This window comes from Nerophis lumbriciformis, linkage group LG29 (assembly GCF_033978685.3).
Source record: "Nerophis lumbriciformis linkage group LG29, RoL_Nlum_v2.1, whole genome shotgun sequence".
NCBI lineage: Eukaryota > Metazoa > Chordata > Actinopteri > Syngnathiformes > Syngnathidae > Nerophis > Nerophis lumbriciformis.
In genome coordinates, this window is record NC_084576.2 from 30,792,501 (window position 1) to 30,820,000 (window position 27,500).

A 27,500-nucleotide genomic window follows, 5' to 3' on the forward strand; every position below is an offset into this window, starting at 1 on the left:
ACCCTGCTGACCACAAACACACCTCTTTTAGTCCATAGGCAGAACTTTTAGTCTACTAGAAGAAGCTGAGCACTTTTTTCTGGAAAATACTACTTTTTGGGGGAAAAATCTAATTTCAACTTTTTTATAAATGTTTTTAAATTAATATTTATTTATTCATTTGACAGCGGAATCATAATACATGTACTGAGAAACAGACACTTGCCCCCCCCCCCCCCCCCCCCCCAAAAAAAAATGTTAAATAAAAAATGCGAAAAAAACATTTTAATTTTTTTTTTTTTTTACTTTTCCGCCTGTTTTATTTCTGTAAATGTATCATTTTTATTGAAGATATCTGATTTTATTTGTGTACGTTTTTGTAAAATTTTCCTCACAAATATCCACATTTTTTCTTGTATTTTATACTTTTTTTCTCCCAAATATCTTATGTTATTCTTGTAAGTTTAACACTTCTTGTCTCTCAAAAACATCCCATTTCAATACTTTTTTCTTAAAGTTATCCAATTTTTTTTCTTGTATTATAATCTTCTTTTTCTTAAAAATATTGCATTTCATTCTCATGACTTTATTACTGTTTTTCTTTAAAATACAGCATTTTTTGTCTGAAAGACATCCTGTTTTATTTCTGTTAAATTTCTATTGAATATACCTGGTTTTATTTGTGAATGTCTTTTATATTTTTTCTCAAAAATATCCACATTTTTTCTTGTATTTTGTACTTTTTTCTCCCAAATATCATGACTTTATTACTGTTTTTCTTTCAAATACAGCATTTTTTTGTCTGAATGACATCCTGTTTTATTTCTGTTAAATTTGTATTAAAGATATCTGATTTTATTCGTGTATGGTTTTTTTAATTGTTTCTCACAAATATCCACATTTTTTCTTGTATTTTTCACTTTTTTCTCCCAAATATCTTATTTTATTCTTATAAGAGTAACACTTCTCCTTTCTCAAAAATATACCATTTCAATACTTTTTTCTTAAAGTTATCCAATTTTTTTTCTTGTAATATAATCTTCTTTTTCTTAAAAATATTGTATTTTATTCTCATGACTTTATCACTGTTTTTCTTTAAAATACAGCATTTTTTGTCTGAAAGACATCCTGTTTTATTTCTGTTAAATTTTTATTGGATATCTGGTTTTATTTGTGTATGTCTTTTATATTTTTTCTCAAAAATATCCACATTTTTTCTTGTATTTTATACTTTTTTCTCCCAAATATCATGACTTTATTACTGCTTTTCTTTAAAATACAGCATTTTTTTTGTCTGAATGACATCCTGTTTTATTTCTGTTAAATTTGTATTGAAGATATCGGATTTTATTCGTGTATGTTTTTGTAAATTTTTTCTCACAAATATCCACATTTTTTCTTGTATTTTTCACTTTTTTCTCCCAAATATCTTATGTTATTCTTGTAAGTTTAACACTTCTTGTCTCTCAAAAACATCCCATTTCAATACTTTTTTCTTAAAGTTATCCAAATTTTTTTTTCTTGTATTATAATCTTCTTTTTATTAAAAATATTGTATTTTATTCTCATGACTTTATTACTGTTTTTCTTTAAAATACAGCATTTTTTGTCTGAAAGACATCCTGTTTTATTTCTGTTAAATTTCTACTGAATATACCTGGTTTTATTTGTGTATGTCTTTTATATTTTTTCTCAAAAATATCCACATTTTTTCTTGTATTGTATACTTTTTTCTCCCAAATATCATGACTTTATTACTGTTTTTCTTTAAAATACAGCATTTTTTGTCTGAATGACATCCTGTTTTATTTCTGTTAAATTTCTATTGAAGATATCTGATTTTATTCGTGTATGTTTTTGTAAATTTTTTCTCACAAATATCATCATTTTTTCTTGTATTTTATACTTTTTTTCTCCCAAATATCTTATGTTATTCTTGTAAGTTTAGCACTTCTTGTCTCTCAAAAACATCCCATTTCAATACTTTTTTCTTAAAGTTATCCAATTTTTTTTCTTGTATTATAATCTTCTTTTTCTTAAAAATATTGTATTTTATTCTCATGACTTTATCACTGTTTTTCTTTAAAATACAGCATTTTTTGTCTGAAAGACATCCTGTTTTATGTCTGTTAAATTTTTATTGAAGATATCTGGTTTTATTTGTGTATGTCTTTTATATTTTTTCTCAAAAATAGCCACATTTTTTCTTGTATTTTATACTTTTTTCTCCCAAATATCATGACTTTATTACTGTTTTTATTTAAAATACAGCATTTTTTTTGTCTGAATGACATCCTGTTTTATTTCTGTTAAATTTGTATTGAAGATATCTGATTTTATTTGTGTATGTTTTTTTAATTTTTTCTCACAAATATCCAAATTTTTTCTTGTATTTTTCACTTTTTTCTCCCAAATATCTTATTTCATTCTTATAAGAGTAACACTTCTACTTTCTCAAAAATATCCCATTTCAATACATTTTCTTAAAGTTATCCAATTTTTTTTCTTGTATTATCTTCTTTCTTTTTTTAATGTCGTATTTCATTCTCATGACTTTATCACTGTTTTTCTTTAAAATACAGCATTTTTTGTCTGAAAGACATCCTGTTTTATTTCTGTTAAATTTCTATTGAAGATATCTGGTTTTATTTGTGTATGTCTTTTATATTTTTTCTCAAAAATATCCACATTTTTTCTTGTATTTTATACTTTTTTCTCCCAAATATCATGACTTTATTACAGTTTTTCTTTAAAATACACCATTTTTTTTGTCTGAATGACATCCTGTTTTATTTCTGTTAAATTTGTATTGAAGATATCTGATTTTATTCGTGTATGTTTTTGTAAATTTTTTCTCACAAATATCCACATTTTTTCCTGTATTTTATACTTTTTTTCTCCCAAATATCTTATGTTATTCTTGTAAGTTTAACACTTCTTGTCTCTCAAAAACATCCCATTTCAATACTTTTTTCTTAAAGTTATCCAATTGTTTTTCTTGTATTATTATCTTCTTTTTCTTAAAAATATTGTATTTCATTCTCATGACTTTATTACTGTTTTTCTTTAAAATACAGCATTTTTTGTCTGAAATACATCCTGTTTTATTTCTGTTAAATTTATATTGAATATACCTGGTTTTATTTGTGTATGTCTTTTATATTTTTTCTCAAAAATATCCACATTTTTTCTTGTATTGTATACTTTTTTTCTCCCAAATATCATGACTTTATTACTGTTTTTCTTTAAAATACAGCATTTTTTGTCTGAAAGACATCCTGTTTTATTTCTGTTAAATTTGTATTGAAGATATCTGATTTTATTCGTGTACGTTTTTGTAAATTTTTTCTCACAAATATCCACATTTTTTCTTGTATTTTATACTTTTTTCTCCCAAATATCTTATGTTATTCTTGTAAGTTTAACACTTCTTGTCTCTCAAAAACATCCCATTTCAATACTTTTTTCTTAAAGTTATCAATTTTTTTTTCTTGTAATATTATCTTTTTTTCTTAAAAATATTGTATTTTATTCTCATGACTTTATTACTGTTTTTCTTTCAAATACAGCATTTTTTTGTCTGAATGACATCCTGTTTTATTTCTGTTAAATTTGTATTGAAGATATCTGATTTTATTCGTGTATGTTTTTGTAAATTTTTTCTCCCAAATATCCACATTTTTTCCTGTATTTTATACTTTTTTTCTCCCAAATATCTTATGTTATTCTTGTAAGTTTAACACTTCTTGTCTCTCAAAAACATCCCATTTCAATACTTTTTTCTTAAAGTTATCCAATTTTTTTTCTTGTATTATAATTTCTTTTTATTAAAAATATTGTATTTTATTCTCATGACTTTATTACTGTTTTTCTTTAAAATACAGCATTTTGTCTGAAAGACATCCTGTTTTATTTCTGTTAAATTTTTATTGAAGATATCTGGTTTTATTTGTGTATGTCTTTTATATTTTTTCTCAAAAATAGCCACATTTTTTCTTGTATTTTATACTTTTTTCTCCCAAATATCATGACTTTATTACTGTTTTTCTTTCAAATACAGCATTTTTTTGTCTGAATGACATCCTGTTTTATTTCTGTTAAATTTGTATTGAAGATATCTGATTTTATTCGTGTATGTTTTTGTAATTTTTTTCTCACAAATATCCACATTTTTTCTTGTATTTTATACTTTTTTTTCTCCCAAAAATCTTATGTTATTCTTGTAAGTTTAACACTTCTTGTCTCTCAAAAACATCCCATTTCAATACTTTTTTCTTAAAGTTATCACATTTCTTTTCTTGTATTATAATCTTCTTTTTATTAAAAATATTGTATTTTATTCTCATGACTTTATTACTGTTTTTCTTTAAAATACAGCATTTTTTGTCTGAAAGACATCCTGTTTTATTTCTGTTAAATTTCTACTGAAGATACCTGGTTTTATTTGTGTATGTCTTTTATATTTTTTCTCAAAAATATTCACATTTTTTCTTGTATTTTATACTTTTTTCTCCCAAATATCATGACTTTATTACTGTTTTTCTTTAAAATACAGCATTTTTTTGTCTGAAAGACATCCTGTTTAATTTCTGTTAAATTTTTATTGAAGATATCTGGTTTTATTTGTGTATGTTTTTAAAAAAAAATTCTCACAAATATCCACATTTTTTCTTGTATTTTATACTTTTTTCTCCCAAATATCTTATGTTATTCTTGTAAGTTTAACACTTCTTGTCTCTCAAAAACATCCCATTTCAATACTTTTTTCTTAAAGTTATCACATTTTTTTTCTTGTATTATAATCTTCTTTTTCTTAAAAATATTGTATTTTATTCTCATGACTTTATCGCTGTTTTTCTTTAAAATACAGCATTTTTTGTCTGAAAGACATCCTGTTTTATTTCTGTTAAATTTTTATTGAAGATACCTGGTTTTATTTGTGTATGTCTTTTATATTTTTTCTCAAAAATATTCAAATTTTTTCTTGTATTTTATACTTTTTTCTCCCAAATATCATGACTTTATTACTGTTTTTCTTTCAAATACAGCATTTTTTTGTCTGAATGACATCCTGTTTTAGTTCTGTTAAATTTGTATTGAAGATATCTGATTTTATTCGTTTATGTTTTTTAAATTTTTTCTCACAAAAAAATGTTTTTCTTGTATTTTTCACTTTTTTCTCCCAAATATCTTATGTTATTCTTATAAGAATAAAAATAAATAAAATAAAAATAATAAATTATATATAAAATAAATAATAAAAATAAATAATATAAAATATATAAATATAAAAATATCCCATTTCAATACTTTTTTCTTAAAGTTATCCAATTTTTTTTCTTGTATTATCTTCTTTTTTTTTTTTAATATCGTATTTTATTCTCATGACTTTATTACTGTTTTTCTTGAAAATACAGCATTTTTTGTCTGAAAGACATCCTGTTTTATTTCTGTTAAATTTCTACTGAAGATACCTGGTTTTATTTGTGTATGTCTTTTATATTTTTTCTCAGAAATATTCACATTTTTTCTTGTATTTTATACTTTTTTCTCCCAAATATCATGACTTTTTATTTCTGTTAAATTTAAAAGATATCTGATTTTATTCGTGTATGTATTCAAAAAATAATTTTTGTTCTTTTTTTTCTAAATACCCTTTTTTTATTCTTGTAAGTTTAACACTTTTTGTTTCTTCAAAATATCAATTTCATTATATTCATTATTCATGTATGTTGATTTTTTCTTTTTACTAAAAATATATTTTATTTTTCATTATATTTTTGTATTTATTATTTTATCATATTTTTCTTTGAAATACAGTATTTTTTGTCTTAAAGACATCCTGTTTTATTTCTGTAAAGTTATCATTTTTATCAAAGATATCTGATTTAATTTTTGCATACTTTTCACTTTTTTCTCCAAAATATCTTATTTTGTTATTGTAAGTTTAACACTTTTTCTTTCTTGAAATATTACTTTTTCAGCACTTTTTTTCTTGAGTAAATCCGATTTTATTAGATTTTATTCACATAAAATCAAATTATTAATAGTATTAATATTTGATTTTTATTCTCATAAGTTAAAAAGTTTTTTCTCGAAAATGTCATTTTCCCACTCGAAACTATAGCACTTTTTGTCTTAAAGATACGTATTTTATTTGATCTCAGTAAGTTTTTATTTTGAAAATTGCTAAAAATGTATCACTTTTTTCTAAAATAAAAAAATAAAAAAATGCACAACAATTTTTTTCCCTTTTTTTTTTTTTTTTTTTTTACTATTTTTCTCCCTTTATTATTGTCATAATTTCCTGTAAAATTTGAATGTTCTTTGCATTCACATAACTTTGCATCTTATTTTGAAAATATGTGATTTTTTTTTTTCTTGTATCTTTGCAACTTTTTTCTAAAAAAAAAAAGATTTCTAGAAAAAAGATGACTTTATTACAGTGCAATAAATACAGTAGAAGTTTTTTTTTGAGTCAACTTTTACTGTGAAAGAGACTTTTGCTGTTGTTTGTAAGAGCTGCTGTATGAATCATGAATCATGGTCACTGCACCCAATGACAAAATGTCCCCTTGCACCATCAGCGTCGCCATGGCAACTGTTCTCGTGATGAAGTCGCCTAGCAAATGATCTCTGAGAAAGAAATCACCATCTGCAGCGCACTCTTGTCAGGTATAGAGGATCTTTGACTACTGTTTTTTTCCAGTTAAAAACAGCAGAATACTCTTGTTATATAGACAATCTTTGACCAGCGTTGGTAATAATAAAGAGTAGAGAGGATTTTTGACAAGTGTTTTTTTTTAGGTAAAAATAGCAGAGTGCTCCTGTCGTATACAGAATCTTTGAATATTTTTTCCAGTTAAAAAAACAGTCATTTAGAGGATCTTTGACTAGTTTTTTTCAGTTAAAACAGCTGAGTGCTCCTGTCGTATAGAGGATCTTTGACAAGTGCTTTGCCAGTGAGAACAGGCAAGTGACCCTGTCGTATAGAGGATCTTTGAGAAGTGATTTTCCAGTTAGAACAGGCAAGTGACCCTGTCGTATAGAGGATCTTTGAGAAGTGATTTTCCAGTTAAAACAGCTGAATGCTCCCGTACTATAAAAGATCTTTGACAAGTGTTTTTCAAGTTAAAAACAGTCAAATGCTACTGTCACGTAGATGATCTTTGAATAGTTTTTTTTTTCTGCAGTGCTCTTGTCATATCGAGGATCTTTGCATCTTTAACCAATGTTTTTTTCCAGCAGAGTGCTCCTGTCGTATAGAGAATCTTTGAATATGTTTTCCAGTTAAAAACAGCCAATTGCTCCTGTCATGTCTTTGACTAGTTTTGGGGTTTTTTTTTCAATTAAAACAGCTCAGTGTTCCTGTCATACAGAAGGATCTTTGACAAGTGCTTTTCCCAGTTAAAAACAGCCAAGTGCCCCTGTCAAATAGTGGATCTTTGACAAGTATTTTTCCAGTTAAAAACAGCCGAATACTCCTGTCATGTAGAAAGGATCTTTGAGAAGTGTTTTTTCCAGTTAAAACAGCCATGTAGCCCTGTCATATAGAGGATCTTTGACAAGTGCTTTTACCAGGTAAAAACAGCTGAGTGTTCCTGTCATACAGAAGATCTTTTACAAATGTTTTTCCAGTTAAAAACAGCCGATTGCTCCTGTCTTTAAGAGGATCTTTGAGATGTATTTTTCCAGTTAAAATCAGCCGAGTGCTCCTGTCGTACAGAGGATCTTTGACAAGGGTTTTTTTCCAATTGTAAACAACCGAATGCCTCTGTTAAATAGAGGATCTGTGAGAAGTATTTTTCCATTTGTAAACAGCCTAATACCACTATATATAGAGGATCTTTGATAAGTATTTTCTATTTGTAAACAGCCGAATACCACTAATATTTAGAGGATCTTTGACAAGTGTTTTTCTATTTGTAAACAGCCTAATACCACTATTATATAAAGAATATTTGACAAATGTTTTTCCATTTGTAAACAGCCCAATACCACTATAATATAGAGGATCTTTGACAAGTGTTTTTTTTTTTTTTGTAAACAGCCTAATACCACTATTATATAGAGGATCTTTGACAAGTATTTTTCTATTTGTAAACAGCCTAATACCACTATTATATAGAGGATCTTTGACAAGTGTTTTTCTATTTGTAAACAGCCTAATACCACTATTATATAGAGGATCTTTGACAAATGTTTTTCCAGTTGTAAACAGCCTAATACCACTAATATATAGAGGATCTTTGACAATTGTTTTTCTATTTGTAAACAGCCTAATGCCACTATTATATAGAGGATCTTTGACAAGTATTTTTCTATTTGTAAACAGCCTAATACCACTATTATATAGAGGATCTTTGACACGTGTTTTTTTCCAGATCTAAACAGCCTAATACCACTATTATATAGAGGATCTTTGACACGTGTTTTTTTCCAGATGTAAACAGCCTAATACTACTAACATATAGAGGATCTTTGGCAATTGTTTTTCTATTTGTAAACAGCCTAATACCACTATTATATAGAGGATCTTTGACAAGTGTTGTTCTATTTCTAAACAGCCTAATACTACTAATATATAGAGGATCTTTGACACGTGTTTTTTTCCAGATGTAAACAGCCTAATACCACTATTATATAGAGGATCTTTGACACGTGTTTTTTTCCAGATGTAAACAGCCTAATACTACTAACATATAGAGGATCTTTGGCAATTGTTTTTCTATTTGTAAACAGCCTAATACCACTATTATATAGAGGATCTTTGACAAGTGTTTTTCCATTTGTAAACAACCTAATGCCACTATTATATAGAGGATCTTTGACAAGTGTTGTTCTATTTCTAAACAGCCTAATACTACTAATATATAGAGGATCTTTGACAAGTGTTTTTCTATTTGTAAACAGCCTAATGCCACTATTATATAGAGAATCTTTGACAAATGTTTGTCCATTTGTAAAAAACCTAATACCACTATTATATAGAGGATCTTTGACAAACGTTTTTCCATTTGTAAACAGCCTAATACCACTATGATATAGAGGATCTTTGACAAATGTTTTTCTATTTGTAAACAGCCTAATACCACTATTATATAGAGGATCTTTGACAAATGTTTTTCCATTTGTAACCAGCCTAATGCCACTATTATATAGAGGATCTTTGACAAGTGTTTTTCTATTTGTAAACAGCCTAATACCACTATTATATAGAGGATCTTTGACACGTGTTTTTCTATTTGTAAACAGCCTAATACCACTGTATATAGAGGATCTTTGACAAGTGTTTTTTCCATTTGTAAACAGCCTAATACCACTATTATATAGAGGATCTTTGACATGTGTTTTTTCCATTTGTAAACAGCCTAATACCACTATTATATAGAGGATCTTTGACAGGTGTTTTTCTATTTGTAAACAGCCTAATATCACTATTATATAGAGGATCTTTGACAAGTGTTTTTCTATTTGTAAACAGCCTAATACCACTATTATATAGAGGATCTTTGACAAGGGTTTTTCTATTTGTAAAAAGCCTAATACCACTATTATATAGAGGATCTTTGTCAAGTGTTTTTTTTTCAGTTGTAAACGGCCTAATACCACTATTATATAGAGAATCTTTGACAAGTGTTTTTCCATTTGTAAACAGCCTAATACCACTATTATATAGAGGATCTTTGACAAGTGTTTTTTTATTTGTAAACAGCCTAATACCACTATTATATAGAGGATCTTTGACAAATGTTTTTCCATTTGTAAACAGCCCAATGCCACTATTATATAGAGGATCTTTGACAAGTGTTTTTCTATTTCTAAACAGCCTAATGCCACTATTATATAGAGGATCTTTGACAAATGTTTTTCTATTTGTAAACAGCCTAATACCACTATTATATAGAGGATCTTTGACAAATGTTTTTCTATTTGTAAACAACCTAATACCACTATTATATAGAGGATCTTTGACAAATGTTTGTCCATTTGTAAAAAACCTAATACCACTATTATATAGAGGATCTTTGACAAGTGTTTTTTTTATTTGTAAACAGACTAATACCACTATTATATAGAGGATCTTTGACAAATGTTTTTCTATTTGTAAACAGCCTAATACCACTACTATATAGAACATTTTTGACAAATGTTTTTCCATTTGTAAACAGCCTAATACCACTATTATATAGAGGATCTTTGACAAGTGTTTTTCTATTTATAAACAGCCTAATACCACTATTATATAGAGGATCTTTGACAAGTGTTTTTCTATTTGTAAACAGCCTACTACCACTATATCATATAGAGGATCTATGACAAGTGTTTTTCTATTTGTAAAAAGCCTAATACCACTATTATATAGAGGATCTTTGACAAGTGTTTTTCTATTTGTAAACAGCCTAATACCACTATTATATAGAGGATCTTTGACAAGTGTTTTTCTATTTGTAAACAGCCTAATACCACTGTATATAGAGGATCTTTGACAAGCGTTTTTTCCATTTGTAAACAGCCTAATACCACTATGATATAGAGGATCTTTGACAAATGTTTTTCTATTTGTAAACAGCCTAATACCACTATTATATAGAGGATCTTTGACAAATGTTTTTCCATTTGTAAACAGCCTAATACCACTAATATATAGACAATATTTGACAAATGTTTTTCTATTTGTAAACAGCCTAATACCACTATTATATAGAGGATCTTTGACAAATGTTTTTCCATTTGTAACCAGCCTAATGCCACTATTATATAGAGGATCTTTGACAAGTGTTTTTCTATTTGTAAACAGCCTAATACCACTATTATATAGAGGATCTTTGACACGTGTTTTTCTATTTGTAAACAGCCTAATACCACTGTATATAGAGGATCTTTGACAAGTGTTTTTTCCATTTGTAAACAGCCTAATACCACTATTATATAGAGGATCTTTGACATGTGTTTTTTCCATTTGTAAACAGCCTAATACCACTATTATATAGAGGATCTTTGACAGGTGTTTTTCTATTTGTAAACAGCCTAATATCACTATTATATAGAGGATCTTTGACAAGTGTTTTTCTATTTGTAAACAGCCTAATACCACTATTATATAGAGGATCTTTGACAAGGGTTTTTCTATTTGTAAAAAGCCTAATACCACTATTATATAGAGGATCTTTGTCAAGTGTTTTTTTTTCAGTTGTAAACGGCCTAATACCACTATTATATAGAGAATCTTTGACAAGTGTTTTTCCATTTGTAAACAGCCTAATACCACTATTATATAGAGGATCTTTGACAAGTGTTTTTCTATTTGTAAACAGCCTAATACCACTATTATATAGAGGATCTTTGACAAGGGTTTTTCTATTTGTAAAAAGCCTAATACCACTATTATATAGAGGATCTTTGTCAAGTGTTTTTTTTTCAGTTGTAAACGGCCTAATACCACTATTATATAGAGAATCTTTGACAAGTGTTTTTCCATTTGTAAACAGCCTAATACCACTATTATATAGAGGATCTTTGACAAGTGTTTTTTTATTTGTAAACAGCCTAATACCACTATTATATAGAGGATCTTTGACAAATGTTTTTCCATTTGTAAACAGCCCAATGCCACTATTATATAGAGGATCTTTGACAAGTGTTTTTCTATTTCTAAACAGCCTAATGCCACTATTATATAGAGGATCTTTGACAAAAGTTTTTCTATTTGTAAACAGCCTAATACCACTATTATATAGAGGATCTTTGACAAATGTTTTTCTATTTGTAAACAACCTAATACCACTATTATATAGAGGATCTTTGACAAATGTTTGTCCATTTGTAAAAAACCTAATACCACTATTATGTAGAGGATCTTTGACAAGTGTTTTTTTTATTTGTAAACAGACTAATACCACTATTATATAGAGGATCTTTGACAAGTGTTTTTCCATTTGTAAACAGACTAATACCACTATTATATAGAGGATCTTTGACAAATGTTTTTCTATTTGTAAACAGCCTAATACCACTACTATATAGAACATTTTTGACAAATGTTTTTCCATTTGTAAACAGCCTAATACCACTATTATATAGAGGATCTTTGACAAGTGTTTTTCTATTTATAAACAGCCTAATACCACTAATATATAGAGGATCTTTGACAAGTGTTTTTCTATTTGTAAACAGCCTACTACCACTATATCATATAGAGGATCTATGACAAGTGTTTTTCTATTTGTAAAAAGCCTAATACCACTATTATATAGAGGATCTTTGACAAGTGTTTTTCTATTTGTAAACAGCCTAATACCACTATTATATAGAGGATCTTTGACAAGTGTTTTTCTATTTGTAAACAGCCTAATACCACTGTATATAGAGGATCTTTGACAAGCGTTTTTTCCATTTGTAAACAGCCTAATACCACTATCATATAGAGGATCTTTGACATGTGTTTTTTCCATTTGTAAACAGCCTAATACCACTATTATATAGAGGATCTTTGACAAGTGTTTTTCCATTTGTAAACAGCTTAATACCACTAATATATAGACAATCTTTGACAAAAAAAATTCTATTTGTAAACAGCCTAATACCACTATTATATAGAGAATCTTTGACAAGTGTTTTTCCATTTGTAAACAGCCTAATACCACTGTTATGTAGAGGATCTTTGACAATTGTTTTTCTATTTCTAAACAGCCTAATACCACTATTATATAGAGGATCTTTGACAAGTGTTTTTCTATTTCTAAACAGCCTAATACCACTATTATATAGAGGATCTTTGACAAGTGTTTTTCTATTTGTAAACAGCTTAATACCACTATTATATAGAGGATCTTTGACAAGTGTTTTTCTATTTGTTAACAGCCTAATACCACTATTATATAGAGGATCTTTGACAAATGTTTGTCCATTTGTAAAAAACCTAATACCACTATTATATAGAGGATCTTTGACAAGTGTTTTTTTTATTTGTAAACAGACTAATACCACTATTATGTAGAGGACCTTTGCCAAATGTTTTTCTATTTGTAAACAGCCTAATACCACTACTATATAGAACATTTTTGACAAATGTTTTTCCATTTGTAAACAGCCTAATACCACTATTATATAGAGGATCTTTGACAAATGTTTTTCTATTTGTAAACAGCCTAATACCACTGTTATATAGAGGATCTTTAACAAGTGTTTTTCTATTTGTAAACAGCCTAATACCACTATTATATAGAGGATCTTTGACAAGTGTTTTTTTATTTGTAAACAGCCTAATACCACTATTATATAGAGGATCTTTGACAAATGTTTTTCCATTTGTAAACAGCCCAATGCCACTATTATATAGAGGATCTTTGACAAGTGTTTTTCTATTTCTAAACAGCCTAATGCCACTATTATATAGAGGATCTTTGACAAATGTTTTTCTATTTGTAAACAGCCTAATACCACTATTATATAGAGGATCTTTGACAAATGTTTTTCTCTTTGTAAACAACCTAATACCACTATTATATAGAGGATCTTTGACAAATGTTTGTCCATTTGTAAAAAACCTAATACCACTATTATATAGAGGATCTTTGACAAGTGTTTTTTTTATTTGTAAACAGACTAATACCACTATTATGTAGAGGACCTTTGCCAAATGTTTTTCTATTTGTAAACAGCCTAATACCACTACTATATAGAACATTTTTGACAAATGTTTTTCCATTTGTAAACAGCCTAATACCACTATTATATAGAGGATCTTTGACAAGTGTTTTTCTATTTGTAAACAGCCTAATACCACTATTATATAGAATATCTTTGACAAGTGTTTTTCTATTTGTAAACAGCCTAATACCACTATTATATAGAGGATCTTTGACAAGTGTTTTTCCATTTGTAAACAGCCCAATACCACTATTATATAGAGGATCTTTGACAAGTGTTTTTCTATTTGTAAACAGCCTAATACCACTATGATATAGAGGATCTTTGACAAGGGTTTTTCCATTTGTAAACAGCCTAATACCACTATTATTTGGAGGATCTTTGACAAGTGTTTTTCTATTTGTAAACAAATGACTACCACTGTTAAATAGAGGATCTTTGGCTAAGATGATTAAAGTGCTTTGGTCTTCATTGCTGACCAAACGTTTGTGGCCATGTTGCTGGACAGCGAGCAGTATTTTCCCGGGTCCAGGAGCAGAACTCACCTCATAGTTGCTGGACATGTTGAGTCAAAGAGTCTCCTGCACCGAAGGCGTCCATGTTTCCATGCAGATGATGTCCCGTGAAGGTCAGCGCTGGCACACTCACAACATCAACAACACCCGGCCTACAATAACACCGCTGGGCGTCCAAGCATCTTCCACCGGCTGGAGTGGAGGACAGTCAGCTCAGAGTGGATGTCCCATCATGCACGGCCGTCCCTGCACGACAGGACACACACACACACACACACACACACACACACACACACACACACACACACACACACACACACACACACACGTGTCTCTAAGCAACAGCACTGGTCTCCATGGGGACTCGAACTGTGTCCTCCTGCTCTTGCATCATGCACGCAATCGTGATGCATCGGCTAGAATCGAACGAGGATCCGAATCGGCGTCGTGCACATGCACTGACCTGAGCGACGTGTTCGAGGCGCGGCGCGTCGCTGCTGCGGCATGCAGCCATCGGGAGCGGGAGCGGGTTGCCAGGCGCTTTTCCCTCCGTTTGCGCACTTTGTGGGCAGCGGCTTCCGTCAGAGGCGCGCGCGTGCGCAAGGCGCGTGCACGCCGAAGCCCGGAGTCACACTCGGGGAGGACGCCCACTCCCACGGAAATAGCCGCGGTGCTCCCGTGGAGCTTTTAGATGGCCGCTTTGGCCACATTTTGACGCATTCTCAAGGGGGTTCGCTTCTTAAGACCCTCCAATGTTCTCTTGGTGGGCAAGAACTTTTGCACACGATTTCATAATTTATATCTTTGCTGCCTTAAAGTTGCTCCAAAATTACCTTGAAATTCCTTATAAACATGCATGCACTGATACTGTTTGATTGTATCGATAATGGAAGTAGTGCAAGTTGAGTTCAAATACACAATAAGTGTTCAAAGTGTAAAAGCTTTTGGTGACTGCAGGTAACTATAGGGATGTACCGATCCCATGCTGATATCAGATATCGGTCTGATATTATCAAACATAAACTCTATGAGCTTGCATGTAAAATGTGCGATACAAGCGGTCCTGCAGCGTGTTTATTTGTGTGTGATATCAAGTCCGATACAAGCAGTCCTTCGGCCTTTTTAGTTGTGTGTGATATCATGTGCAATACAAGCACTTTCAGCCTTTTTACTTGTGTGTGATATTATGTCCGATACAAGCAGTCCTGCAGCCTTTTTCCTTGTGTGTGATATCATGTCCGATACAAGCAGTCCTGCAGCCTTTTTACTTGTGTGTGATATCATGTGCGATACAAGCAGTACTACTGCCTGCTTACTTGTGTGTGATATCATGTCCGATAAAAGCAGTCCTTCAGCCTTTTTACTTGTGTGTGATATAATTTGCGATACAAGCAATCTTTCAGCGTGTTTACTTGTGTGTGATATCATGTCCAATACAAGCAGTCCTTTGGCCTTTTTACTTGTGTGTGGTATTATGTCCGATACAAGCAGTCCTTCAGCCGGTTTACTTGTGTGTGATATCATGTCCGATACAAGCAGTCCTGCAGTTTTTTTTTTTTACTTGTGTGTGATATCATGTGTGATACATTAGCCCTGCAGCCTGTTTACTTGTGTGTGATATCATGTGCGTTACAAGCAGTCCTGCAGTGTGTTTACTTGTGTGTGATATCATGTGCGATACAAGCAGTATTGCAGCCTGTTTACTTGTGTGTGATATCATGTGCGATACAGGCAGTCCTGCAGAGTGTTTAGTTGTGAGTGATATCTTGTGTGTTACAAGCAGTCCTGCAGAGTGTTTACTTGTGTGTGATATCATGTGCGATACAAGCAGTCCTTCAGCCTTTTTACTTGTGTGTGATATCATGTGCGATACAGGCAGTCCTGCAGAGTGTTTACTTGTGTGTGATATCATGTGCATTACAAGCAGTCCTGCAGAGTGTTTACTTGTGTGTGATATCATGTGCGATACAAGCAGTCCTGCAGCGTGTTTACTTGTGTGTGTGAGATATCATGTGCGATGCAAGCAGCCTGCAGCATGTTTACTTGTGTGTGTGATATCTTGTGTGATACAAGCAGTCCTGCAGCCTGTTTACTTGTGTGTGATATTATGTCCGATACAAGCAGTCCTTCAGCCTTTTTACTTGTGTGTGATATCATGTCCGATACAAGCAGTCCTTCAGCTTTTTTACTTGTGTGTGTGATATCTTGTGTGATACAAGCAGTCCTGCAGCCTGTTTACTTGTGTGTGATATTATGTCCGATACAAGCAGTCCTTCAGCCTTTTTACTTGTGTGTGATATCATGTCCGATACAAGCAGTCCTTCAGCCTTTTTACTTGTGTGTGATATCATGTCCGATACAAGCAGTCCTTCAGCTTTTTTACTTGTGTGTGTGATATCTTGTGTGATACAAGCAGTCCTGCAGCCTGTTTACTTGTGTGTGATATTATGTCCGATACAAGCAGTCCTTCAGCCTTTTTACTTGTGTGTGATATCATGTCCGATACAAGCAGTCCTTCAGCTTTTTTACTTGTGTGTGTGATATCTTGTGTGATACAAGCAGTCCTGCAGCCTGTTTACTTGTGTGTGATATTATGTCCGATACAAGCAGTCCTTCAGCCTTTTTACTTGTGTGTGATATCATGTCCGATACAAGCAGTCCTTCAGCCTTTTTACTTGTGTGTGATATCATGTCCGATACAAGCAGTCCTTCAGCTTTTTTACTTGTGTGTGTGATATCTTGTGTGATACAAGCAGTCCTGCAGCCTGTTTACTTGTGTGTGATATTATGTCCGATACAAGCAGTCCTTCAGCCTTTTTACTTGTGTGTGATATCATGTCCGATACAAGCAGTCCTTCAGCTTTTTTACTTGTGTGTGATATCATGTCCGATACAAGCAGTCCTTCAGCCTTTTTACTTGTGTGTGATATCATGTCCGATACAAGCAGTCCTTCAGCCTTTTTACTTGTGTGTGATATCATGTACGATACAAGCAGTCCTCCAGCCTGTTAACATGTGTGTGATATCATGTGCGATACAAGCAATCCTGCAGCCTGTTTACCTGTGTGTGACATCATGTGCAAAACAAACAATCCCGCAGCGTATTTACTTGTGTGTGATATCATGTGCGATACAAGCAGTCCTCCAGCCTGTTAACATGTGTGTGATATCATGTGCGATACAAGCAATCCTGCAGCCTGTTTACTAGTGTGTGTGACATCATGTGCAAAACAAACAATCCTGCAGCGTATTTACTTGTGTGTGATATCATGTGCGATACAAGTAGTCTTTCAGCCTTTTTACTTGTGTGTGATATCATGTGCGATACAAGCAGTCCTTCAGCCTGTTTACTTGTGTTTGATATCATGTGCGATACAAGCAGTCCTTCAGCCTTTTTACTTGTGTGTGATATCATGTCCAATACAAGCAGTCCTGCAGCCTGTTTACCTGTGTGTGATATCAAGTGTGATACAAGCAGTCCTGCAGCCTGTTTACCTGTGTGTGATATCATGTCCGATACAAGCAGTCTTTCAGCCTATTTTACTAGTGTGTGATATCATGTCCGATACAAGCAGTCCTTTGGCCTTTTTACTTGTGTGTGGTATTATGTCCGATACAAGCAGTCCTGCAGCCTATTTACCTGTGTGTGATATCATTTATGATACAAGCAGTCCTTCAGCTTTTTTACTTGTGTGTGATATCATGTCCGATACAAGCAGTCCTTCAGCCTTTTTACTTGTGTGTGATATCATGTGCGATACAAGCAGTCCTGCAGCCTGTTTACTAGTGTGTGTGACATCATGTGCAATACAAACAATCCTGCAGCGTATTTACTTGTGTGTGATATCATGTGCGATACAAGCAGTCCTCCAGCCTGTTAACATGTGTGTGATATCATGTGCGATACAAGCAATCCTGCAGCCTGTTTACTAGTGTGTGTGACATCATGTGCAAAACAAACAATCCTGCAGCGTATTTACTTGTGTGTGATATCATGTGCGATACAAGTAGTCTTTCAGCCTTTTTACTTGTGTGTGATATCATGTGCGATACAAGCAGTCCTTCAGCCTGTTTACTTGTGTTTGATATCATGTGCGATACAAGCAGTCCTTCAGCCTTTTTACTTGTGTGTGATATCATGTCCGATACAAGCAGTCCTGCAGCCTGTTTACCTGTGTGTGATATCAAGTGTGATACAAGCAGTCCTGCAGCCTGTTTACCTGTGTGTGATATCATGTCCGATACAAGCAGTCTTTCAGCCTATTTTACTAGTGTGTGATATCATGTCCGATACAAGCAGTCCTTTGGCCTTTTTACTTGTGTGTGGTATTATGTCCGATACAAGCAGTCCTGCAGCCTATTTACCTGTGTGTGATATCATTTATGATACAAGCAGTCCTTCAGCTTTTTTACTTGTGTGTGATATCATGTCCGATACAAGCAGTCCTTCAGCCTTTTTACTTGTGTGTGATATCATGTGCGATACAAGCAGTCCTGCAGCCTATTTACCTGTGTGTGATATCATTTATGATACAAGCAGTCCTTCAGCTTTTTTACTTGTGTGTGATATCATGTCCGATACAAGCAGTCCTTCAGCCTTTTTACTTGTGTGTGACATCATGTGCAATACAAACAATCCTGCAGCGTATTTACTTGTGTGTGATATCATGTGCGATACAAGCAGTCCTCCAGCCTTTTTACTTGGGTATGATATAATGTCTGATACAAGCAGTCCTTCAGCTTTTTTACTTGTGTGTGATATCATGTCCGATACAAGCAGTCCTTCAGCCTTTTTACTTGTGTGTGATATCATGTCCGATACAAGCAGTCCTGCAGCCTGTTTACTTGTGTGTGATATCATGTCCAATACAAGCAATCCTTCAGCCTTTTTACTTGTGTGAGATATCATGTCCGATACAAGCAGTCCTTCAGCCTTTTTACTTGTGTGTGATATCATGTGCGATACAAGCAGTCCTCCAGCCTGTTAACATGTGTGTGATATCATGTCCGATGCAAGCAATCCTGCAGCCTGTTTACTAGTGTGTGTGACATCATGTGCAAAACAAACAATCCTGCAGCGTATTTACTTGTGTGTGATATCATGTGCGATACAAGTAGTCTTTCAGCCTTTTTACTTGTGTGTGATATCATGTGCGATACAAGCAGTCCTTCAGCCTGTTTACTTGTGTTTGATATCATGTGCGATACAAGCAGTCCTTCAGCCTTTTTACTTGTGTGTGATATCATGTCCGATACAAGCAGTCCTTCAGCCTTTTTACTTGTGTTTGATATCATGTCCGATACATTAGCCCTGCAGCCTGTTTACTTGTGTGTGATATCATGTGCGATACATTAGCCCTGCAGCCTGTTTACTTGTGTGTGATATCATGTGCGATACAAGCAGTCCTACTGCCTGTTTACTTGTGTGTGATATCATGTCCGATACAAGCAGTCTTTCAGCCTGTTTACCTGTGAGTGATATCTTGTGTGATACAAGCAGTCCTGCAACATGTTTACCTGTGTGTGATATCATGTGTGATACAAGCAGTCCTTCAGCCTGTTTACTTGTGTGTGATATCATGTGCGATACAAGCAGTCCTGTAGAGTGTTTACTTGTGTGTGATATCATGTGCGATACAAGCAGTCCTTCAGCCTTTTTACTTGTGTGTGATATCATGTGCGATAGAAGCGGTCCTTCAGCCTTTTTACTTGTGTGTGATATCTTGTGCGATACAAGCAGTCCTGCAGAGTGTTTACTTGTGTGTGATATCATGTGCGATACAAGCAGTCCTTCAGCCTTTTTACTTGTGTGTGATATCATGTGCGTTACAAGCAGTCCTGCAGCCTGTTTACCTGTGAGTGATATCTTGTGTGATACAAGCAGTCCTGCAACGTGTTTACTTGTGTGTGATATCATGTGCGATACAAGCAGTCCTTCAGCCTTGTTACTTGTGTGTGATATCATGTGCGATACAAGCAGTCCTTCAGCCTTTTTACTTGTATGTGATATCATGTCCGTTACAAGCAGTCCTTCAGCCTTGTTACTTGTGTGTGATATCATGTGCGATACAAGCAGTCCTTTGGCCTTTTTACTTGTGTGTGATATCATGTGCGATACATTAGCCCTGCAGCCTGTTTACTTGTGTGTGATATCATGTGTGATACAAGCAGTCCTACTGCCTGTTTACTTGTGTGTGATATCATGTGCGATACATTAGCCCTGCAGCCTGTTTACTTGTGTGTGATATCATGTGCGATACAAGCAGTCCTACTGCCTGTTTACTTGTGTGTGATATCATGTGCGATACATTAGCCCTGCAGCCTGTTTACTTGTGTGTGATATCATGTGCGATACAAGCAGTCTTGCAGCGTGTTTACTTGTGTGTGATATCATGTGTGATACAAGCAGTCCTGCAGCCTATTTACCTGTGTGTGATATCATGTTTGATACAAGCAGTCCTTCAGCCTTTTTACTTGTTTGTGATATCATGTCCGATACAAGCAGTCCTTCAGCCTGTTTACTTGTGTGTGATATCATGTTCGATACAAGCACTTTCAGCCTTTTTACTTGTGTGTAATATTATGTGCGATACAAGCAGTACTACTGCCTGTTTACTTGTGTGTGATATCATGTCCGATAAAAGCAGTCCTTCAGAGTGTTTACTTGTGTGTGATATCATGTCCGATACAAGCAGTCCTTCAGCCTTTTTACTTGTTTGTGATATCATGTCCGATACAAGTAGTCCTTCAGCCTTTTTACTTGTGTGTGATATCATGTCCGATACAAGCAGTCCTGTTGTTTTTTTTTTTTACTTGTGTGTGATATCATGTGCGATACATTAGTCCTGCAGCCTGTTTACTTGTGTGTGATATCATGTGCGATACAAGCAGTCCTACTGCCTGTTTACTTGTGTGTGATATCATGTGCGATACAAGCAGTCCTTCAGCCTGTTTACCTGTGAGTGATATCATGTGCGATACAAGCAGTCATTCAGCCTTTTTACTTGTGTGTGATATCATGTGCGTTACAAGCAGTCCTGCAGAGTGTTTACTTGTGTGTGATATCATGTGCGATACAAGCAGTCCTTCAGCCTTTTTACTTGTGTGTGATATCATGTGCGATACAAGCAGTCCTGCAGTCTTTTTTACTTGTGTGTGATATCATGTCCGATACAAGCAGTCCTGCAGTCTGTTTACCTGTGTGTGTTATCAAGTGTGATACAAGCAGTCCTGCAGCCTGCTTACTTGTATGTGATATCATGTGTAATACAAGCAGTCCTTCAGCCTTTTTACTTGTGTGTGATATCATGTCCGATACAAGCAGTCCTTCAGCCTTTTTACTTGGGTGTGATATCATGTGCGATACAAGCAGTCTTGCAGCGTGTTTACTTGTGTGTGATATCATGTGTGATACAAGCAGTCCTGCAGCCTATTTACTTGGGTATGATATAATGTCTGATACAAGCAGTCCTTCAGCCTTTTTACTTGTGTGTGATATCATGTGTGATACAAGCAGTCCTTCAGCCTTTTTTACTTGTGTGAGATATCATGTCCGATACAAGCAGTCCTGCAGCCTGTTTACCTGTGTGTGGTATCAAGTGTGATACAAGCAGTCCTGCAGCCTGCTTACTTGTATATGATATCATGTGCGTTACAAGCAGTGCTGCAGAGTGTTTACTTGTATGTGATATCATGTGCAATACAAGCAGTCATTCAGCCTTTTTATTTGTGCGTGATATCATGTCCGATACAAGCAGTCCTTCAGCCTTTTTACTTGTGCGTGATATCATGTCCGATACAAGCAGTCCTGCAGAGTGTTTACTTGTGTGTGATATCATGTGCGATACATGCAGTCCTGCAGAGTGTTTACTCGTGTGTGATATCATGTGCGATACAAGCGGTCCTTCAGCCTTTTTACTTGTGTGTGATATCATGTGCGATACAAGCAGTCTTGCAGCGTGTTTACTTGTGTGTGATATCATGTTTGATACAAGCAGTCCTTCAGCCCTTTTACTTGTTTGTGATATCATGTCCGATACAAGCAGTCCTTCAGCCTGTTTACTTGTGTGTGATATCATGTTCGATACAAGCACTTTCAGCCTTTTTACTTGTGTGTAATATTATGTGCAATACAAGCAGTACTACTGCCTGTTTACTTGTGTGTGATATCATGTCCGATAAAAGCAGTCCTTCAGCCTTTTTACTTGTGTGTGATATCATGTCCGATAAAAGCAGTCCTTCAGCCTTTTTACTTGTGTGTGATATCATGTCCGATACAAGTAGTCCTTCAGCCTTTTTACTTGTGTGTGATATCATGTCCGATACAAGCAGTCCTGTTGTTGTTGTTTTACTTGTGTGTGATATCATGTGCGATACATTAGTCCTGCAGCCTGTTTACTTGTGTGTGATATCATGTGCGATACAAGCAGTCCTTCAGCCTTTTTACTTGTGTGTGATATCATGTGCATTACAAGCAGTCCTGCAGAGTGTTTACTTGTGTGTGATATCATGTGCGATACAGGCAGTCCTGCAGAGTGTTTACTTGTGTGTGATATCATGTGCGATACAAGCGGTCCTTCAGCCTTTTTACTTGTGTGTGATATCATGTGCGTTACAAGCAGTCCTGCAGAGTGTTTACTTGTGTGTGATATCATGTGCGGTACACAGTCCTTCAGCCTTTTTACTAGTGTGTGTGATATCATGTGTGATACAAGCAGTCCTTCAGCCTTTTTACTTGTGTGTAATATTATGTCCGATACAAGCAGTCCTTCAGAGTGTTTACTTGTGTGTGATATCATGTCCAATACAAGCAGTCCTTCAGCCTTTTTACTTGTGTGTGATATTATGTCTGATACAAGAAGTCCTTCAGCCTTTTTACTTGTGTGTGATATCATGTGCGATACAAGCAGTCCTTCAGCCTTTTTACTTGTGTGTGATATCATGTCCAATACAAGCAGTCCTTCAGCTTTATTACTTGTGTGTGATATAATTTGCGATACAAGCAATCTTTCAGCGTGTTTACTTGTGTGTGATATCATGTGCGATACATTAGCCCTGCAGCCTGTTTACTTGTGTGTGATATCATGTGCGATACAAGCAGTCCTACTGCCTGTTTACTTGTGTGTGATATCATGTGCGATACATTAGCCCTGCAGCCTGTTTACTTTTGTGTGATATCATGTGCGATACAAGCAGTCCTACTGCCTGTTTACTTGTGTGTGATATCATGTGCAATACATTAGCCCTGCAGCCTGTTTACTTGTGTGTGATATAATTTGCGATACAAGCAGTCTTTCAGCCTGTTTACCTGTGAGTGATATCTTGTGTGATACAAGCAGTCCTGCAACGTGTTTACCTGTGTGTGATATCATGTGTGATACAAGCAGTCCTTCAGCCTGTTTACTTGTGTGTAATATCATGTCCGATACAAGCAGTCCTGCAGAGTGTTTACTTGTGTGTGATATCATGTGCGATACAAGCAGTCCTGCAGCCTATTTACCTGTTTGTGATATCATTTGTGATACAAGCAGTCTTGCAGCCTTTTACTTGTTTGTGATATCATGTCCGATACAAGCAGTCCTTTGGCCTTTTTACTTGTGTGTGATATCATGTGCGATACATTAGCCCTGCAGCCTGTTTACTTGTGTGTGATATCATGTGTGATACAAGCAGTCCTGCAGCCTATTTACCTGTGTGTGATATCATGTTTGATACAAGCAGTCTTTCAGCCTTTTTACTTGTTTGTGATATCATGTCCGATACAAGCAGTCCTTCAGCCTGTTTACTTGTGTGTGATATCATGTTCGATACAAGCACTTTCAGCCTTTTTACTTGTGTGTAGTATTATGTGCGATACAAGCAGTACTACTGCCTTTTTACTTGTGTGTGATATCATGTGCGATACAAGCAGTCTTGCAGCGTGTTTACTTGTGTGTGATATCATGTGTGATACAAGCAGTCCTGCAGCCTATTTTACTTGTGTGTGATATCATGTCCGATAAAAGCAGTCCTTTGGCCTTTTTACTTGTGTGTGATATCATGTGCGATACATTAGCCCTGCAGCCTGTTTACTTGTGTGTGATATCATGTGCGATACAAGCAGTCCTACTGCCTGTTTACTTGAGTGTGATATCATGTGCGATACATTAGCCCTGCAGCCTGTTTACTTTTGTGTGATATCATGTGCGATACAAGCAGTCCTACTGCCTGTTTACTTGTGTGTGATATCATGTGCAATACATTAGCCCTGCAGCCTGTTTACTTGTGTGTGATATAATTTGCGATACAAGCAGTCTTTCAGCCTGTTTACCTGTGAGTGATATCTTGTGTGATACAAGCAGTCCTGCAACGTGTTTACTTGTGTGTGATATCATGTGTGATACAAGCAGTCCTTCAGCCTGTTTACTTGTGTGTAATATCATGTCCGATACAAGCAGTCCTGCAGAGTGTTTACTTGTGTGTGATATCATGTGCGATACAAGCAGTCCTGCAGCCTATTTACCTGTGTGTGATATCATTTGTGATACAAGCAGTCTTGCAGCCTTTTACTTGTTTGTGATATCATGTCCGATACAAGCAGTCCTTTGGCCTTTTTACTTGTGTGTGATATCATGTGCGATACATTAGCCCTGCAGCCTGTTTACTTGTGTGTGATATCATGTGTGATACAAGCAGTCCTGCAGCCTATTTACCTGTGTGTGATATCATGTTTGATACAAGCAGTCCTTCAGCCTTTTTACTTGTTTGTGATATCATGTTCGATACAAGCACTTTCAGCCTTTTTACTTGTGTGTAATATTATGTGCGATACAAGCAGTACTACTGCCTTTTTACTTGTGTGTGATATCATGTGCGATACAAGCAGTCTTGCAGCGTGTTTACTTGTGTGTGATATCATGTGTGATACAAACAGTCCTGCAGCCTATTTTACTTGTGTGTGATATCATGTCCGATAAAAGCAGTCCTTTGGCCTTTTTACTTGTGTGTGATATCATGTGCGATACATTAGCCCTGCAGCCTGTTTACTTGTGTGTGATATCATGTGCGATACAAGCAGTCCTACTGCCTGTTTACTTGTGTGTGATATCATGTGCGATACATTAGCCCTGCAGCCTGTTTACTTTTGTGTGATATCATGTGCGATACAAGCAGTCCTACTGCCTGTTTACTTGTGTGTGATATCATGTGCAATACATTAGCCCTGCAGCCTGTTTACTTGTGTGTGATATAATTTGCGATACAAGCAGTCTTTCAGCCTGTTTACTTGTGTGTGATATCATGTGCGATACAGGCAGTCCTGCAGAGTGTTTACTTGTGTGTGATATCATGTGCGTTACAAGCAGTCCTGCAGAGTGTTTACTTGTGTGTGATATCATGTGCGATACAAGCAGTCATTCAGCCTTTTTACTTGTGTGTGATATCATGTGCGATACAAGCAGTCCTTCAGCCTTTTTCCTTGTGTGTGATATCATGTGCGTTACAAGCAGTCCTGCAAAGTGTTTACTTGTGCGTGATATCATGTGCGATACAAGCAGTCATTCAGCCTTTTTACTTGTGCGTGATATCATGTGCGTTACAAGCAGTCCTGCAGAGTGTTTACTTGTGTGTGATATCATGTGCAATACAAGCAGTCCTGTTGGTTTTTTTTTTTACTTGTGTGTGATATCATGTGCGATACATTAGTCCGGCAGCCTGTTTACTTGTGTGTGATATCATGTGCGTTACAAGCAGTCCTGCAGAGTGTTTACTTGTGTGTGATATCATGTACGATACAAGCAGTCCTTCAGCCTTTTTACTTGTGTGTGATATCATGTGCGATACAGGCAGTCCTGCAGAGTGTTTACTTGTGTGTGATATCATGTGCGATACAAGCAGTCCTGCAGAGTGTTTACTTGTGTGTGACATCATGTGCAATACAAACAATCCTGCAGCGTATTTACTTGTGTGTGATATCATGTCCGATACAAGCAGTCCTTCAGCCTTTTTACTTGGGTATGATATAATGTCTGATACAAGCAGTCCTTCAGCTTTTTTACTTGTGTGTGATATCATGTCCGATACAAGCAGTCCTTCAGCCCTTTTACTTGTGTGTGATATCATGTCCGATACAAGCAGCCCTGCAGCCTGTTTACTTGTGTGTGATATCATGTGCGATACAAGCAGTCCTACTGCCTGTTTACTTGTGTGTGATATCATGTGCGATACATTAGCCCTGCAGCCTGTTTACTTGTGTGTGATATCATGTGCGATACAAGCAGTCTTGCAGCGTGTTTACTTGTGTGTGATATCATGTGTGATACAAGCAGTCCTGCAGCCTATTTACCTGTGTGTGATATCATGTTTGATACAAGCAGTCCTTCAGCCTTTTTACTTGTTTGTGATATCATGTCCGATACAAGCAGTCCTTCAGCCTTTTTACTTGTGTGTGATATCATGTGCGATACAAGCAGTCCTGCAGAGGGTTTACTTGTGTGTGATATCATGTGTGATACAAGCAGTCCTTCAGCCTGTTTACCTGTGTGTGGTATCAAATGTGATACAAGCAGTCCTGCAGCCTGCTTACTTGTATGTGATATCATGTGTGATACAAGCAGTCCTGCAGCCTGCTTACTTGTGTGTGATATCATGTGTGATGCAAGCAGTCCTTCAGCCTTTTTACTTGTGTGTGATATCATGTGTGATACAAGCAGTCCTTCAGCCTTTTTACTTGTGTGTGATATCATGTGTGATTCAAGCAGTCCTGCAGCCTGCTTACTTGTGTGTGATATCATGTGTGATACAAGCAGTCCTTCAGCCTTTTTACTTGTGTGTGATATCATGTGTGATTCAAGCAGTCCTTCAGCCTTTTTACCTGTGTGTGATATCATGTGTGATACAAGCAGTCCTGCAGCCTATTTACCTGTGTGTGATATCATTTGTGATACAAGCAGTCCTGCAGCCTGCTTACTTGTGTGTGATATCATGTGTGATACAAGCAGTCCTGCAGCCTGCTTACTTGTGTGTGATATCATGTGTGATACAAGCAGTCCTTCAGCCTTTTTACCTGTGTGTGATATCATGTGTGATACAAGCAGTCCTGCAGCCTATTTACCTGTGTGTGATATCATGTGCGTTACAGGCAGTCCTGCAGAGTGTTTACTTGTGTGTGATATCATGTGCGATACAAGTGTGTGTTCATAGAAACCCTTAAAAGACGTTCTCTGGACATTTCTTTTATTGTGAAATTCCAAAGCATCCTAACATGGAAAACGGAGGGAAGAAACATGCTTATTTAGTACTCAATCAACATGGAGTCTTCATTGGTCATAACGCATGTGGGACACCACAAAAACTGAACCATGAGGACCACTGAAG

The 27,500-nt window shown here is 34.8% G+C and overlaps 2 protein-coding genes across 2 annotated transcripts in view; both read right to left on the bottom strand.

Annotated features, from left to right (window-relative positions):
- Positions 1 to 14,739, bottom strand: part of tulp4b (TUB like protein 4b) — a 47,641-nt gene extending 32,902 nt beyond the window's left edge. Inside the window, exons 1-2 of the mRNA XM_061924519.2 lie at positions 14,611 to 14,739; positions 14,178 to 14,393 (exon numbers count right to left, since the gene is read on the bottom strand). Coding sequence (XP_061780503.1) covers positions 14,178 to 14,195 — 18 coding nt within the window. The 5' untranslated portion in view covers positions 14,196 to 14,393; positions 14,611 to 14,739. The remainder of the gene's footprint in view (positions 1 to 14,177; positions 14,394 to 14,610) is intronic.
- A 12,603-nt stretch (positions 14,740 to 27,342) lies between these two features.
- Positions 27,343 to 27,500, bottom strand: part of myct1b (myc target 1b) — a 12,588-nt gene continuing 12,430 nt past the window's right edge. Inside the window, exon 2 of the mRNA XM_061924282.1 lies at positions 27,343 to 27,500. This exon is cut by the window's right edge and continues 508 nt beyond it. The gene's annotated coding sequence lies outside the window, so the exon portion shown is untranslated.